This window comes from Palaemon carinicauda, chromosome 2, assembly GCF_036898095.1.
Source record: "Palaemon carinicauda isolate YSFRI2023 chromosome 2, ASM3689809v2, whole genome shotgun sequence".
NCBI classification, from domain to species: Eukaryota; Metazoa; Arthropoda; class Malacostraca; order Decapoda; family Palaemonidae; genus Palaemon; species Palaemon carinicauda.
The window spans coordinates 110635358-110651748 of NC_090726.1; the positions used below are offsets into that span (position 1 = coordinate 110635358).

General features: G+C 41.5%; 1 protein-coding gene across 14 annotated transcripts in view; it reads left to right on the plus strand.

Annotated features, from left to right (window-relative positions):
- The window catches only part of LOC137626304 (uncharacterized), a 455153-nt gene that overhangs the window by 101807 nt on the left and 336955 nt on the right, over positions 1 to 16391 (plus strand). For 10 of the 14 annotated variants that reach the window (XM_068357415.1, XM_068357417.1, XM_068357404.1 and 7 more), the window contains exons 4-5: positions 14644 to 14793; positions 15736 to 15813. The exons of 2 other annotated variants lie outside the window; for them this stretch is intronic. In XM_068357415.1, coding sequence (XP_068213516.1) covers positions 14644 to 14793; positions 15736 to 15813 — 228 coding nt within the window. The remainder of the gene's footprint in view (positions 1 to 14643; positions 14794 to 15735; positions 15814 to 16391) is intronic. 2 more of the 14 variants (XM_068357387.1, XM_068357419.1) reach the window with 2 other exon arrangements.

The following is a 16391-nucleotide window of genomic DNA, read 5'->3' on the forward strand; positions in this document are numbered from 1 at the left end:
TGGGTTGTGGAAGAAGTTCTGAACCTGGGGGTTGGTATTTTATCGATCAAGTGTTTCTCTTATCTTTTATACTTTTCTTTCTCTCAAACTGTCCCTGGAGCATCAGTGCAACACTCAGAAAAGACAAATCTAACATGCGAGTTCCTGGTAGAGGAGTTGGTTCTGCTTTTGGTCTACACCTTGGGAGAGAGGAGCAAAGACCTGACAACCTGTTACTCTTTTGGATCTTGAAGGTAATGCATTCTAGTTTCCCCTCCAGAAGGGGTAACAAGTGCGATTCTATTCTATTCTGTATCTTGCTTCTCTCTCATGGACCGTGAACAGATAATTAAAGATAGAGGATCCTTCAACCTGCTTTGGGTCCTGTGGGTAAAGGTTTCCCCCTGCCTAACTGTGTCTTCTTTTTAAAAGTATGAGGGTTTGTATTCGTATCAGAACAAATAAAATTCTTTATTCATTTGTATTTTTCCTATCTACTGTATACAAACCTGAGTCCTTTTAAGGTTTACTGCCTACTTCATCCTCCCTGCAAATCCTAGGCTTCACCTCTAGCATGGTGATTGTACCCTGTGAGAGAACAGTTGCATCCCCCTTACTCCCTCACTCTCCTTCTCCACCATACAGGATGCATTTGATTTTTCCAGCCGTGTCAGCGGAACCAGAACTATATCTATTAAAAAGAACACTGGTTTGTATAGTTAGGAAAAATACAAATTACTAAAATTTGTGACATCATGCTGTCGCAAGATTGTAAGTTGCCAGATGATTGTCTAGCTTGCTGTGATGTATACTGGAGTTAATGAAGTTGACTGTACGTTGGTATGTAAAATGTGCTTTACAGTATTTATTATCATTTAATTTTTGTAGGCCTAACACTCTCCGTGTGTTTTACCTTTGAATCAGAATTTGAGGATTCTGTAGAAAGATATGATAGCCTTAGCATACGTTTCAGGCACAGAAACATTTGGGTTGTATGCAAATCTGCACTTCCTTCAAAAAAAAAATTGCAAGTGTTCTTGTTCTTTATTTACATGTTTTAAATGCCTGCAGGTTCTGAATAGTTCTACCTAGTAGAATTTTGTTCAGCAGTTGTCTACATATCCAAATACATTACTGGAGTTTATGAAAAGTGGTTATATGTGTCTAACACTAAAAAGACATACAGTAATACCTTGAGATACGAATGCACTAAGATACAATTTTAAACATCTGACTTACCTGGTGGATATATATATAGCTTTAGTCTCTGACGTCCCGGCAGAAATTCAAAACTCGCGGCAATCGCAGATTGAGTAGCCAGGTGTACCATCAGTGAGCCTTCACGCGACGTACTTAGAACCACTCCCTGTATCTTCAGATTTTCTCTGCCGCTCACGTAGGCAACATCGTCGGATATTCACTCATTATTAACCTGAATTTTGGAGTTATCTTGGTGATGTATTCCTAAATTGGTTATTGGCATTCGCTTATTTTGGTTTTTGTTTGGTATTTGATCGCTATTTTTATAGCTTAAAAGGTAGGATTTGAAGTTTTTTCAACCTACTGTAAACTAACAGAAAACAAAATGGCGGTAGGTAAACACCCCGCCTACTCTATGACGTCACAGTCATATGACGTAAGCTATAGTATGACTTGCAATTTCTTTCTTTTTCTACAAAGAATGATAAGTGAATACTGTCTTATAAGATGAAAGGATTATGTTATTTTGAGAAAATTTTTGTCCTTTTAGTATACTTTCTTTAGATAATCTTCGATCTGTTTTCAAAGATTAACTAAACTAACATTCAGTTTAATTTACGCTACGCAGTTCTCAGTCAATGGATACAGTTACAAATTTCTTTGTATCGTTATTTATGAAAAGTAAATTCTTCTTAAAAACCAAAGTATTTAAGTTTTATAAGATAAAAAGGAATATGTTATTTTACAAAAACATTTGTCCTCGTAGTATTTTTTCTTTAGATAATCTTTTTGCAGAGATTAAAGAAAATTAGCGTACAGTTAATTTTACACTACGTAGTATTCATGACAATCGATATAGTCTCACAATTCTTTTTATCGTTGTTTACTTGTTTGTTTTTGGGAATACTAATATTTTTTGTATAATGTATATAGATGTTGCAATTGTAAAATGTGGATAATCATCTTTTATTGGAAACCCTAATAAGGGTTGTTTACTTTAATATATACAGTGGAACCTCTACACACGAACGTATCTACATCCGAATTTTCCAACACCCGAATTTTATTTCGACACACGAAGTAAGCAATTTTCGTCGTACCGGTTGTATCCGAATTTTTCGACATGCGAAGTACAATTCGAACACGTTCCTACTCTACACCCGAATGTTTTTTCGACACCCGAAGTAAACAATACTCGTACGCGTAGTTGGTGCTCATAGCGCCTGAAGTGTTTTTTATTTCCGCCGATAGAAGCCAGCACTTCGACCTCGGAGGGACCTTCAATTAGCGCGGCTCGGGTCAGTCCTCTGTTCTCGTCGGCTTCTTGCGGTTGTGCCCTGTACGTTCTGCTATTAACTGTGTTTTAATCGTGATTTTTTACGTGCATCCTTTAGCGGTAATTTACGTAAAGTATGGGTCCTAAAAGGCTTAGTTTCGCAAGTGGTAGTGGTAGTGGTGAGAAAAGGAAGAAGGAAATGCTTTCTTTAGACGTAAAGCAGGAAATTATTGAAAAACATGAGCGTGGCGTCCGCGTGAGTGAACTTGCTAAACAGTATGGCCGTAATATGTCGACGATCTCGACAATCCTTGAACAGAAGGAAGCTATTAAAGCAGTGAAACCTTCTAAGGGGATCACCATAATTTCAAAATGCCGTAGCCCTATCATAGAATAGATGGAACGACTTCTGCTAGTGTGGATCAAGGACAGAGAGATCGTTGGCGACACCATCACCGAGACCGCCATCTGCGAGAAGGCGCACGCCATCTTTACGGACTTGAAGGAGGAGAGCTCTGGGGGTGATGCTGGGGAGAGTTCAACCGAGCCTTCCTCAGATGATTTCAAGGCATCTCGTGGCTGGTTCGAGAAATTTAAGAAACGGTCCGGGATTCATTCAGTTGTTCGCCACAGAGAGGCTGCTAGTGCGGGCACAAAGGCTGCAGCTGACTTTGTCAAGAACTTCGAAAGGATCGTGCTGGAAGAAGGCTACGTAGAGCAGCAAGTGTTTAATTGTGATGAAACCGGGCTGTTTTGCAAAGCACCAACTTAACTTTGCGTGAATTTTGGAGGAGCCACTTCAACATCGTGCACTGCTTGAAGATCATAGATCAGGCTTGGGTGGAATTAACTCGACGGACCCTCAATTCTGCCTGGAAGAAGCTGTGGCCTGATGGAGTTTCTTCCCGAGATTTTGAAGGTTTTGACCCCGAACCTGATCCCGTGGCGGGTGCAGCGGAAGCCGTAGAGGAAATCGTCTCCCTTGGCAAGTCCATGGGTCTGGAGGTCGACGCAGATGACGTTACGGAACTCGTCGCCGAACATCACGATGAACTTACCACAGATGAGCTCAAGGAACTCCATGCTATGTCTGAGCACATGAGTGATGACGAGGAAGGGAGCAAGAAGGTAGAACATGTGTTAGGTTCGGCGCATATAAAAGAGGTGTTAGGAAAATATCAAGACGTGGTCGACTTCATCGACAAATACCACCCAAAAAAATTGCAGGTTTGTCGTGTAGTTGCGCAGTTCGATGATGTTTGCCTAACTCACTTTCGAAACATTCTGAAAAGCCATACAAGCAACTATCTATTGATAATTTCTTTAAAAAAATTACGAAGCGAACTCGTGATGAAGAGGATGTAAGTGATTCGAAGAAAACGGCAAAGAGTGAAGCGGAAGAAAGTGAAACAAAGAAAACGGCAAAGAGTGAAGCGAAAGAAATTCAGTCAATTTTAAGTGTAGAGAGTGAAAGTGATTAAAATTAATCATCAAAAAGAAAAAAAGAAAATGTAAAAAAAAAATATAAGATATAAAAATAATAAAAAAAAAATAAGCTAAGTTATGTTAAAGTTCACTTAGTGTAAGTTAGAATAAGTTACGGTAGTGTACGTTTATCGTAGTTAACCTCTCTACCTCCTCGCCGCCCGTCCGTCTCCTCTCTGCGTAGCAAGACCAAGAACACCTGCGCTGGAGTTATTAAGGTAATGTGACGCTAAAAACTTGTTTCTTATTTATCATTTTTTGCTAATTCTTCTTATTTACATGTCTATTATCTAATTTAGTGTGGATTATTCTTATGGGAAATTATGTGTAGTAGTTTAAGAAGTAGTTATCATAGGTTTTTGGGCTGAACCACGGATTAATCCTATTTCAATGTATTCTTATGGGAAAATTCGTTTCTACATCCGAACATTTTCTACATCCGAAGTTGGTTCTGGAATGGATTAAATTCGTATGTAGAGGTACCACTGTATATAATTTATTCCTATATCAATTCATTTAATATTTTATATGAAATATTTTGTTACATTTTATATAGGATTCAGAGAATACCTATTGCTTACCCATTCAAGCCCTTGACATAATAGTAATATCTCTCACAACGGGCATGTCTACTTTTGAACTCTTACGTGAAAGAGTTCAAAAGTGCAAGTTTTTAGTGCTAAATTAGTGCAGTGAATTTATGCAATACAGTTGAGGGTGCTTCTGCTCGGACCTGTCGTTATCCTAGCCTTAGACCTCTTCCAAGCTCCCCAACCCCTGGGAGAAGGAATGTCGATCGGCGAAAGGAAACGAGGCGTTAGCTTGGCGCCGAGCGTCTTGTAAGACCCGAGCAGAAGTCCCCTCGAGCGTTCCTGTTGACGCTTCCCAGAACGATCGCCCTCGCCGTAGGTAAGGCGACTCAGCTCACAGACAGAGCTGGTGTCTTACGTATTTCACTTCCTTCTAGATAAATAAACTAGCGTCAAGAAGGACGCCGAGCGTTAAGGAATGGACTACATCACGCCAAGCGTTGAGTAGCTGGAAGTCATGACACGTAACACGGAGCGTGACGTCATCGAGCTTCCAGCATGACGTTATCGAGCTTCCAGTAGGACGTCGAGCTGCAGCAGGACGTCGGACGTCCAGCACTGCTTACGATGCTGTAAGAGTTTGACACTATGTTTGGAACTTTGGATGAGTGATTGTTCTAGACGCGAATGTCATAGTTCCGAGCGTCTGAATCGCGAGCGTTTGAATCGTGAGCATTTGAATCGCGAGCGCCATTGTTCCGAAAGTCACGTGGCGCCGAATGTCAAGCAGTTGCATGGCGTCAAGCGTCCTGCAGTTGGACTTGATGTCAAGTGTCAAGCAGTTAAACAGGACGCCAAGTGTCTAGCGTAGTTCCGAGTGTCTAGCGTAGTTCCGAGTGTCTAGCGTAGTTCCGAGTGTCTAGCGTAGTTCCGAGTGTCTAGCGTAGTTCCGAGTGTCTAGCGTAGTTCCAAGCGTCTAAATCGTGAGCGTTTAGTCGCGAGCGTCTAAATTGCGAACGTCATTGTTCCGAGAGTTACGTGACGCTGAACGTCAAGCAGTTGCATGGCGTCTGGCTTCCAACAGTTGAACTTGATGTCGAATGTTATGCAGTTAGACGTGACGCCGAGTGTCGTGCAGTTCCATGGCGTCAAGTTTCCAGCAGTTGGACTTGACGTCGAGTGTCTAGCAGTTAGAGGTGACACCGAGCGTCAAACAGTTGCATGGCGTCAAGAGTCCAGCAGTTGGACTTGACGTCGAGTGTCAAGATCGCGAACGTCTTAGTTCCGATCGTAATGCCCGTGAGCGTCTAGCGTTGGAACAATTGTTACGCAAGGCGCTATATTAAAAGATTCAGAAATAAATATTAACTGGAAAGATATTATTTTCTCAGACCAAGGCCCGCTTGAACTAACTCTTGGTGTCTGTTGTAGGGCGAAAATTAAACCTCTAAAAGCATTGAGGCCAGAATTCAGGACCTTAGGAAGTTGACTCCTAGGAAACAAGACATCTCTATCTCGATTAGAGACTTGTAGGAGGAAGGGATTGACAATCTCTTTTCCCTTATTTATCTTTTAGTGGAATTCTCTTAGGAGAAGTTCCTAAGATCCTTCTCCCTTCAGTTGACTTTAAGAAACTCATGAGAATTTTTTCTGAAGAGTTTCCAATTTATTTTGTGCCTGCTGCTCCTCGTCCCGCCTTCAGAGTTTTCGCTAAGGAAGGCGTTGAAGGATTCTCTGTTTACTAAGATGGTGCTGGTAGGGCAGTGCAATAGCACGTCCTCAATGCAGTATAAAGAGCCTAACTGCAGATGTTGGTGCAGCAACACTTTCAGCTGGAGCAGCAGGAAGTGCATTAGTGCTTTTGTGAGAGAAGGCAGTGTACCGTTTTTGCTGTGTGCTTGTGGACGTAGGTCTTTGGGGTCTTGAGTCTGATCCTCCGTCAAAACCCTGAGCAACAATGCTGCAGTACAACCAGCTTTGTGAGAGAAGTCGTTGTACATAGAAAAATTCTCGATCATCTAATAGAGCTTGAGGATGATGGGAGACTGGATGCGATGAGGCATAAAAACCTATGAAGCCAACTTCCTTAAAAGGTATGCCAGGATAGCAAAGGTGGAGGTCTAGAAACGTTAAGGTCGAGGACCTGTTGGCAGCCCCACAGAGACTTTTATAGCCCCCTGGGTGGATCACCGAGTCTCTTAAGGAATGCAGGCAATGAAGCAGGATAACTTTGCACCACCCTTTTTTCTTCCTCTCTTCTCCCTCAAGAGTTGGTCAAAAGACACAGGTTTTGGTGTCTAAATCTGCAAGAAAGTTTCTACACTTTTTCTCTAAACCGCACAGACAACAGTAGGAGCCAGACTTAACTACTTCTAGCGAGCCTGGGAGAGGAGAGGAGCAGACCTTTGGTCCGTGCTATTACTAAAGGATGGATGCGAAATCTTTTTCCTAGTGAAACCTCCTTTATTAGTTACTCCAATAGACCTCTCTGCCAAATACAGAGAGGAGCCTAAGAGACAGACCATGCAACATCTAATGTCTCTCTTTTTGGAGAGGGAGGCTATTGTCCGATCCTGGATGTCACTGCTCTCAACGCCTTCGTTCAGAAGACAAAGTTCGCCATGGAGGCATCGAAATCAGTCCTTACAGCAGTAGGAAAGGTCCACTGGATGGTCTTTTTAGACCTCCAGGATGCTTACTTCCACTCCTCATCCATCCGAACTTCAAGCAATACCGGAAGGTTCGTGTATAGGAGGAAGTTGTCCAGTTTTGGGCTCTTATTTTCAGTCTAAGCACCACCCCTCAAATAGAGGGTGCGTATGTTAGGACCTGTCGTTCTTCTACTCCATAGACCTCTTCCAAGGAATGTCGACCTTAAAATTTCTTACAAGCTCCCTATCCCCTGGGAGAAGGAATGTCGAACGACAAAAGAAACGAGAGGCTTTAGCACCTGAGCAGACGCCTCCTCGAGCATACCCATTGACGCTTCTCAGGACGCTCACCTTCATCATAGGAAAGTTGAGGTAAAAGTTTTTTCATCATCTTCGGATGACGCAGCGCCCAGACAAGGCTAGCGTCAACTTCCGGACCTCTGAAGAGGAAGGTGGACACGGTCAATCAGCTTCCTATCATGACACGCAAGCTTCTGGTTGTAGTCTTTTGAGCAGTCCTGAGCGTTTTTTCTTTCTACCGAAGAAAACTCTCCTACCTAACATCCTTTAAGGATGTCGGCAACTGTCAAATAACGTCCAACTCACCCAGTTGCAGAACAGTTGTCTGAGCCTAGCATGACATCAGTTCATGCTCCTTCTCCACCGTTAAACTGTTTACAGTATCGTCTTCTGGACGCTCTGTGTGTTTTTTAAACGGTTTAGAAAGAGAGCTTGTGGTAGACGTGACGTCTCCTGTACCACAACAGGTTGACCCTATTTTTATTATGCTGCTAGATATGCAACAGAAGCTCTCTCCGCTCATGCTAGTTTAGCAGCCTGTGAACAACAAGAGAGTAGCAGGCCTGGACCCTGAGTGTCAGGTAACTTTACACCTGGACACCAAGCGTAGTGAGGTTACTAGTCGAGATGTTCTTGATGACGAACGTCTTTACAACTCCCTAGTTAAATGTCGTATTTTAGCCATTTTAACCCAAGGAGTCAAGGAGACAGACGTGACGTCGAACGTCCACCTAACGGGACGTCGAGCTTCCAGCGGAACATGACGTCCTGCAGGACGTGACGTCGAGCGTCCAGCAAGACGTGATGTCGAGCGTCTATCGGGACGCGACGTCAACCATCAAGCGTTTGGATCGACTCGGGTAACCGAACGAACACTGCCACCTACCGATGGCGTCGCGGGATTTTTGGAATCGTATCTTAAAAATTTTTTGTATCTTATGGCGTAAATAGGGATACAATGTATCGTCGTATTAAAAAAAAAATGATATTTTCATTATAAAATAAATTTTTGAACATACTGTACTTACCCGGTGGATATATATAATTTAACTCCCCCCCTCCTCTCCTCTAGAGACCTATGGGCATGGAAAATCTGAATATACGGGGAGTGGTTCCAAGTACCGTCGCGTGAGGGCTCACTGGTGGTACACCTGGCTACTCAATCTGCGATTGCCGCGAGTTTTGAATTTCTGCCGGGACGTCAGAGACTAATGCTATATATATATCTACCGGGTAAGTATGTTCAAAAATTTATTTTATAATGAAAATATAATTTTTTTTTTAAATACGACGATACATTGTATCCCTATTTATGCCATAAGATACAAAAATTTTTTAAGATACGATTCCAAAAATCGCGCGACGCCATCGGTAGGTGGCAGTGTTCGTTCAGCTACCCGAGTCGATCCAAACGCTCACTCGGCACCCGAGGTTACCCGAACGTCTCTCTCCCAGTGTGTTCGTTGTTGTCGTATAAAACACGTGTTGTTGTGTGTTTACAATTCTCGTGTGTTTTCCTCTATTTTATTAACATTTATTGTGTGAACCATGGGTCCTAAATCTAAGATAAGGATGGGGATAAGAATAAAACCAAGAAAATTATCTCAATGGAAATCAAGCATGAACAAGGTGTAAGAATCTGTGATTTGGCCGTAATGCGTCCGCCATATCCACCATTCTCAAACAAAAGGACGCAATATAAAAGGTGCAGCCTTCCAAAGGCGTAACTATTATGTCAAAGTTGTGTTCTGATTTTCATAATGAGATGGAGCGCCTACTTTTGATAAGGATAAAGGAAAAGGAACTGGCTGGTGACTTTGTTACAGTAACTATAATTTCTGAAAAGGCTGTTGCCATCTTCAATGACCTTAAACGGGATGGGGCCGAGGAGGGAGGAGAGTCATCGCAAGGCACTGGAGATGAGTTTAAAGCCAGCCATGGCTTTTATTATTCATCCTTTCTTTTAAATGAAGACTTAAATATTAAGCATTTAGTAAGTTCATTCAACGTTTTTAATTGTATATAATCTTGCCGCTTTCTACAGCTACCATATCGTGTGTGTGTGTACTGGTAGCCTTGCTTCTCTTCCTCCCTCTTCCTGGCAGGCATCCCTACGTTGCTAGCGCTCGCTTATGTGGAGAGTACAACATTATTTTTTTTAGTTTTTCACTCTTCATTCTTAAAAAATGAAAGCCTTAAATATTAAACATTCAGTATGCTCATATAAGTTTTAATTGTGTTTATCTTGCCGCTTTCTACAGCTACCATATTGTGTGTGTGTGTATGGTAGCCTTGCTTCTCTCCCTCCCTCCCTCCTTGCATGCATCCCGTACGCTAGCACTCGCCTATGCTGTGAGTACAACTCTATTTTTTTATTGTTTTTATTAACATTTATTATTATATATCAATTTCCATGTCATTACTGTTATATTTATCTTTCTTTAGTGATTGTTGAGTGTAATTTGAGCATAATTTGAGCTTGTTTTGGGTAAATTTCTTACCCTTGGAATGGATTAATTTTAAACATCTGACTTACCTGGTGGTTATATACAGTATACAGTATAGCTTTAGTCCCTGACGTCCCAGCAGAAATTCAAAACTCGCGGCAATCGCAGATTGAGTAGCCAGGTGTATCACCAGCGCGCCCACTCGCGAGGTACCTAGATCCATTCCAGTAATTCCTCAGATCTTACCTGCCACCATCGCCGGCGATATCGTTGGATATTCACTCGTTATTAACCTGGATTTTTGCAGTTATCTTTGGTGATGTACTACTAAATTGGTTATTGGCTTTCGCTTGTTTGGATTTGCTTTCGGGTTTTCTTGAACCTTTATTGATTTTGATTATTTTGACCCTTGCTCATTTTGATCTCTTATTTTGACCCTTGCTCGTTTTGATCTCTTATTAACTACTGTATTCAAAATGTCTGACCCCTCTTCCGCTTATCGGAATTGTGTGAAAGGTTGTAAGACCCGTCTTCCTAAAGCCTCTGTGGATCCCCACTCCATTTGTGTTAAATGTAGGGGTAAAGTATGTGAGTTGGGAGATCGGTGTGACGAATGTGTTTTGTTGTCTGAGAGTGAGTGGCTGGAATTTGACCGCTACACTCGTAAACTTCAGAGAGACAGAATTAGGTGTAGTTCTCGTTCTAGAGAATTTTCCACTCCCCGTGTCATTGAACCTAATCCCTCCCCTGTTGTGGTAGTTTCAGATCCCACTACTGTTACCTCTGAGGAACCTACGCTAAAGGACATGATGATCGCTATTCAAGCCCTGGGCATTAGGGTTGAATCGCTTGCTGCGGACAGAAACCAATTAATGTCCGATGTTGATCATTTAAAAAGTGTCAGTGCGAAAAGTGCAGTTAATGTGTTTAGTGCAGTGGAGGGTGTGTCTGCTCAGACCTGTCGTTCACCTAGCCTTAGACCTCTTCCAAGCTCCCCAACCCCTGGGAGAAGGGATGTCGATCGGCGAAAGGGAACGAGAGGCGTTATTGCTCGAGCAGACGTCCCCTCGAGCGGACCTATTGACGTTTCACGGGACGCTCGCCCTCACCATTGGAAAGGTGAGGTTAAAGTGTTGACTTCATCATCGGATGACGCAGCTCCCAGTCGGGGCTGGCGTCAAGCTTCCAGACCTGTTAAGAGGAAGATGGACGCAATTGATCAGCGTCGCGCCTTATCGCCGGAAGCACCTGGCTGTAGCCATTGGAGCAGTCTGGAGCGTTTTCCTTCTTCCGAAGAAGGTTCTGCTAAACGTCCTGTAAGGATGTCAGAGTCTGACAAGCGTCCAGCCCAGCCTGTTGCAGATCAATTTCCTGAGTCTGGCATAACTTCGGTTCATGCCCCGCCGCCACTGGCAGACTGGTTGTCGTCCTCTGGACACACTGCGCATTACGTGAGCGGCGAAGAAGGCGAGTTTGTGGTTGAAGTAACTTCTGCTTTGCCACAAGTTGACCTCAATTTGAGTATGCTGCAAGATATGCAGCAGAAACTCTCGTCTTTCATGCAGTCGTATCAACCTGCGGACAAGAGAGAGGCTCGCCTAGATCCCGAGCGTCGGGAAACTTCGCAACTTGATGCTAAGCGTCGTAAGGCGATCAGTCAAGAGGCTCTTGACGACGGACAGCTTTCCAAGCGTAATGCAATTAAACACGGCGCTGAAAGACGTGATAAAGTTTCTGTGAAACATAGAGACTGATCCGCTTGACTCCAAACGTCAAGCGTCCAGGCGTGACGCTGAGCGTCAAGCGACCAGACGTGACATTGATCGGCAAGCAGCTAAACATGACGCTGAGCGTCAAGTTAGGCGTGACGTCGAGCGGCAAGCACTTGACGTCAAGGGTCAAGTAGAACCTGACGCCAAGCGTCAAGCAGATGCCGAACGTCATGCAGTCAAACGTGACGCCGAGCGCAAGAGCCTTGGACGTCATGATGTCGCCAGTCATACCGAGCGTCAAGATCGCGGACACCTTGATTCCGATGGTAATGATCGCGAGCTACTTCTTTCTGAGCGCTGAGCGTTGGATCAACGTAACGCCGGACGTCATGACCCTGCACTGCTGGATGACAGGAGTCAAGTCCGTAAGGAGTTAACTCTTGTTATGCAAGACATCTCTACTTCAGCTAGAGTTTCATCGGAGGAAGAGGTTGATGATCACCTTTCCCCGGCTGATCTTAGAAGAATTCTCGGAAGGAGAAGAGCATAAGACACTTTATCATTCAGTGGATCTTAAGAGAATTATGGAAGTTTTTATGGAAGAATTTCCAGATCATTTTGTTCCTGTTGCTCTGCGTTTCCCTCCTTCGGAGTTTACACTAGGGAAGGCAGCGAAGGAGTCTCTTTTCACTAAGATGGTCCTTTCTCGTTCATCAAAGAGAGCTTTAAGGATGTTGGGAGACTGGATGCAGTCCAAAAAAGACCAAGGCAAAACAGCCTTCTCTTTTCCTCTAGCTAGATTAGCTTCCAGGTCAAGCGTGTGGTACGAGACGGTAGAAGTTCTCGGCTTGGGAGTCCTACCTCTGCCCAGGGAGACTTTTCAAGTCTTGTAGACTCTCCTCGTTGGTTGGCCATGAGAAGGACCAAGATTCTTTGGTCTACTTCTGAACTAGATCATCTTAAAGGCGTCTTTAGAGCCTTCGAGGTTTTTAACTTTCTGGACTGGACTTTGGGAGCCTTGGGTAAGAAAGTTTCGACCCTTAAGGATACAGACACTGATAGTATTATCTACATCATGAGAAAAGAGCACAAATGTGTTCTTTTCTTTCCGTGGGGGTCACGCCCTTTCAGGAGTCGAGTTGCTGTATGCACCGCTTTCTCCCTCTCTTTTTCCACAGGAGCTAGTCAGAGAGGTTGCTTCAGCTTTGACCCAGAAGGTCACTCAAGATTTGGTCTCAAAGACAGCGAGGAAGGTCCTACCAACTTCCTTTTCTAGCCGCAAACTGAAAGAAGAAACTCCATTTCCTCAGTTTTCCCAGCCTTTTCAAGGGAAGTCCGTCAGTTGGGGTAGTTCCAGACCTGACGGAAGGAGAGCAAGGAGGAGAGGATCCAGACCTGGGCGAAGCAGATTTTGACTGCTTTCGCCTTCAGACAGCAGTAGGAGCCAGACTGAACAACTTCTGAGAGAAAAGGGGAGCAGATCCTTGGTCCGTTCTTTTACTGAAGGAGGGATACAAGATTCCTTTCATAAGGAAACCTCCTTTAGTTTTAGATCCAATAGACACCTCTCCCAGATAGAGAGAGGAGTCAAAGAGGCAGGTGTTGCATCCCCAAATATCTCTCTTGTTGGAGAAGGAAACAGTAGAGAGGGTATGAGACTTGCGGTCACCTGGGGTTCTACAACCGCCTTTTTCTGGTTCCCAAGAACTCGGGGTGGATGGAGACCAGTCCTGGATGTAAGTGCCCTCAACGCCTTCGTTCAGAAGACAAAGTTCTCCTTGGAGACATCAAAGACTGTGCTAGCAGCAGTAAGAAAGGGCAACTGGATGGTCTCTTTAGACCTCCAGGACGCTTACTTTCATATCCCCATTCATCCGAGTTTCAAGCGTTACCTGAGGTTCGTTTACAGGAAGGAAGTCTTCCAGTTTTGGGCCTGGTGCTGGTGGTACACCTGGCTACTCAATCTGCGATTGCTGCGAGTTTTGAATTTCTGCTGGGACGTCAGGGACTATAGCTATATATATAACCACCGGGTAAGTATGTTAAAAAATTTATTTTATTATGAAAATGTCGTTTCTGTTTGTTTTAATTCAAATGGGAATAATTATTTTGAGATACGATTTTTTTGAGGTACGTCGGCGGTTATGGAATGAATTGAATTCGTATCTCAAGGTATTACTATATACTTTTTCAAGGAGTTGCACAAATGAATAATGCAAATAATCAAGTAACACACTTGAAATGTTAAGCACAATTCTATACTTGTAAGTTTAATATAAGCATGAGTCTTAAAAGAATAAGGAAAAGTAAGATTACAGCAATGTTACAGGATAAACAAAGCAATAAATAAACATTGTGTATGTTTTCAGACCTGAACCTAAAGCAGGATAATTAGTTATAGTTAGTACAGTATTTATGCTTCCACTACACATGCAGTTTTTGATAAGAGATGAATAAGTTGATGTAAAACCATTTATTAAGTAATGATGGATTAGAAGTTGGTGAATGCTTGGGTTGTTTGATATAGAAAAGTAAGTTACCAGCCATTTGAGGAATATATTAAGATACAGTATATAAATGTGGATACTGTCCCAGTTTTTATGGTGGAAAATATTTATAAATAGGATATCTCGTTCATCTGATTTAATTTTTCTATTTTTCTGAATCTTGACTGTACCATTTTATATCTGTACCAAATTTAACTAAGGATCTGTATCAAATTTTGATTGGTCTATAATGTTAACAAAGAAATTACTTTGTGAAATGTCGTACTATTCTTGTTTTTATATTAACTAAATACAGGGTTTCATAACTATTTATAGGCAAAAACATTTTTTTTTTTTGTGTATGTAGCATGGATGTTATTGTGTCCTTTTAGTTATTACTACTTATATTCTTTTTAAGTGTTGCATTTTAGGATTAATACCTTAGACAGCTTACAGTTTTATATTGTTTGAATGAGTTTGCAGTATATTTATCAAAGTACTAATTGAAAAACAACCCATGAGGTTTGTTTCGTGTTACCTATTCCTTTAGCCTTGTCTTCTTCCGACTGTTCCTTAGCATCCTCCGGCTCGGACTCCAGTGACATTGAAACTCTCGAGTGCCCAGGTCCTGATGACTTTTATGAGGATCATGCTTTGGCATACGACTCCCTGCATTCCTCCCTCCTCTCTTCCTCCATGCGCAGTTTTCTCTTTGTGAGCGAAGCAGGTGAGATTGTAGTATATGTCATCTCAATGATTATTTCATTATCCTGTGTACTTGGTTGCTTGAAGTGTATGCATTAACTATGCCCTATTATTTCAAGTTTAAGAATGAGATTGTAGAAATTTTAAGAAATTTTTTTTATTCTTGTTTTTTTCTTTCATTCTTTTTTTTTTTTTTTTTGTTCACTGTTACTCCCATTTTTATGTTAATCTTGAGTTGTGTTAGCCTGAAAAAGACATTTAAAGTACTATTAGGTATTATTTTTATTCTGTTCATCTTTCAAAAGCTAATAATAAAGATAGGTCTGTAAATTTTGCTAAGGCTGTACAATATAGGGTCCACACTAATAATTTTTTTCATTTGGACTTCTGTAAAATAATGTGTCCAATCTCTCTTTCCTTTATATTTCTTGGATTTAGTAAAGCTCCAGATCAATGGAAGTAGATTACTTTTTCTCCTAAATTTCTCCGGGATTATTTTGATGATATGGTGTAACTTGATACTATCATTTATTTTACGGTGGTGTTATGGGAAACTAATTTGAAAGAGTATGGTCAAAAAAGAAATACTGTACAGTACTGTAATATAAAGAATAGAGCCAAAATCTTTTAGATGTGTTTCTTTGTTTTGGGTAGTTTGTTACATTTTTATTCTTTCATTAGCAAGTTTAAATTCCTTTAGGCAATTTTTTAATTTCTGTTTCTGGTCTGGTAAATAGTCATTAGGTTATACAGGTATTTATTTTACTGTTATAATTTAAGGAAATCATAAACTTAATCTGAATTTTTTAAAAGTACATATGTATAAAGAATTTTTCTAAATTCTTTATCTGTACCATGAATATTTTTATATTCTTTTCCAAGATCAGTATTAACTTAATGTCATGCTATGTTCCTTTCACATTTTATACACAACCTGCTTGTTTCCATGCATGTTCGTCGGAAGAAGGCACTGTCAGTATTGCAAACCACAGTAGTACAATGGTTTTCAGTAGTGGAATTTGGGAGGAGGTCACGAATGCAGGTGTGTTATAAGTTTTCATGTTCAAAGTTGGTTTGGCTATATGTTTGATTTAGTAGTCTTAAGTGTTTCACATTGACTCTTAGGGAAAGTTTCACAGAGACCATAATTACTATTTCTTTCAATTGTACTGTAGGGTATGGTTATTATTTTTTATCTAGTCAATTTGAACAACTTTTCTCCTATACCCCCTCTTGTCAGAAATAAAAAATTAATGAAATATTGGTAATCAGTAATGCATCAGTTATATAAATGCTGTTTAGTTACCAAAAGTGCTAAACATGGTACTTAGTTTTAACATCAGGCCGTAAGTTAGGATATCTTTCCATGAAAAATCTAATAATCCTGGGTAACTCTAGAAATACTCTTTCAACATCATTCATCATTATTATTATTGCTAGTCAACATACAACCCTAATTGGAAAAGCAGAATGCTGCAATCCCAAGGGCTCTAACAGGAAAAGAAGCCTGGTGCAGAATGGAAATAAATAGGTAACTGATGAATTGTAAATGAAAAATTGGAAAATATATTCAGGCCGGTAATAATTTTGAAATGATGTATCGTGTGTAAACTGTGAAAC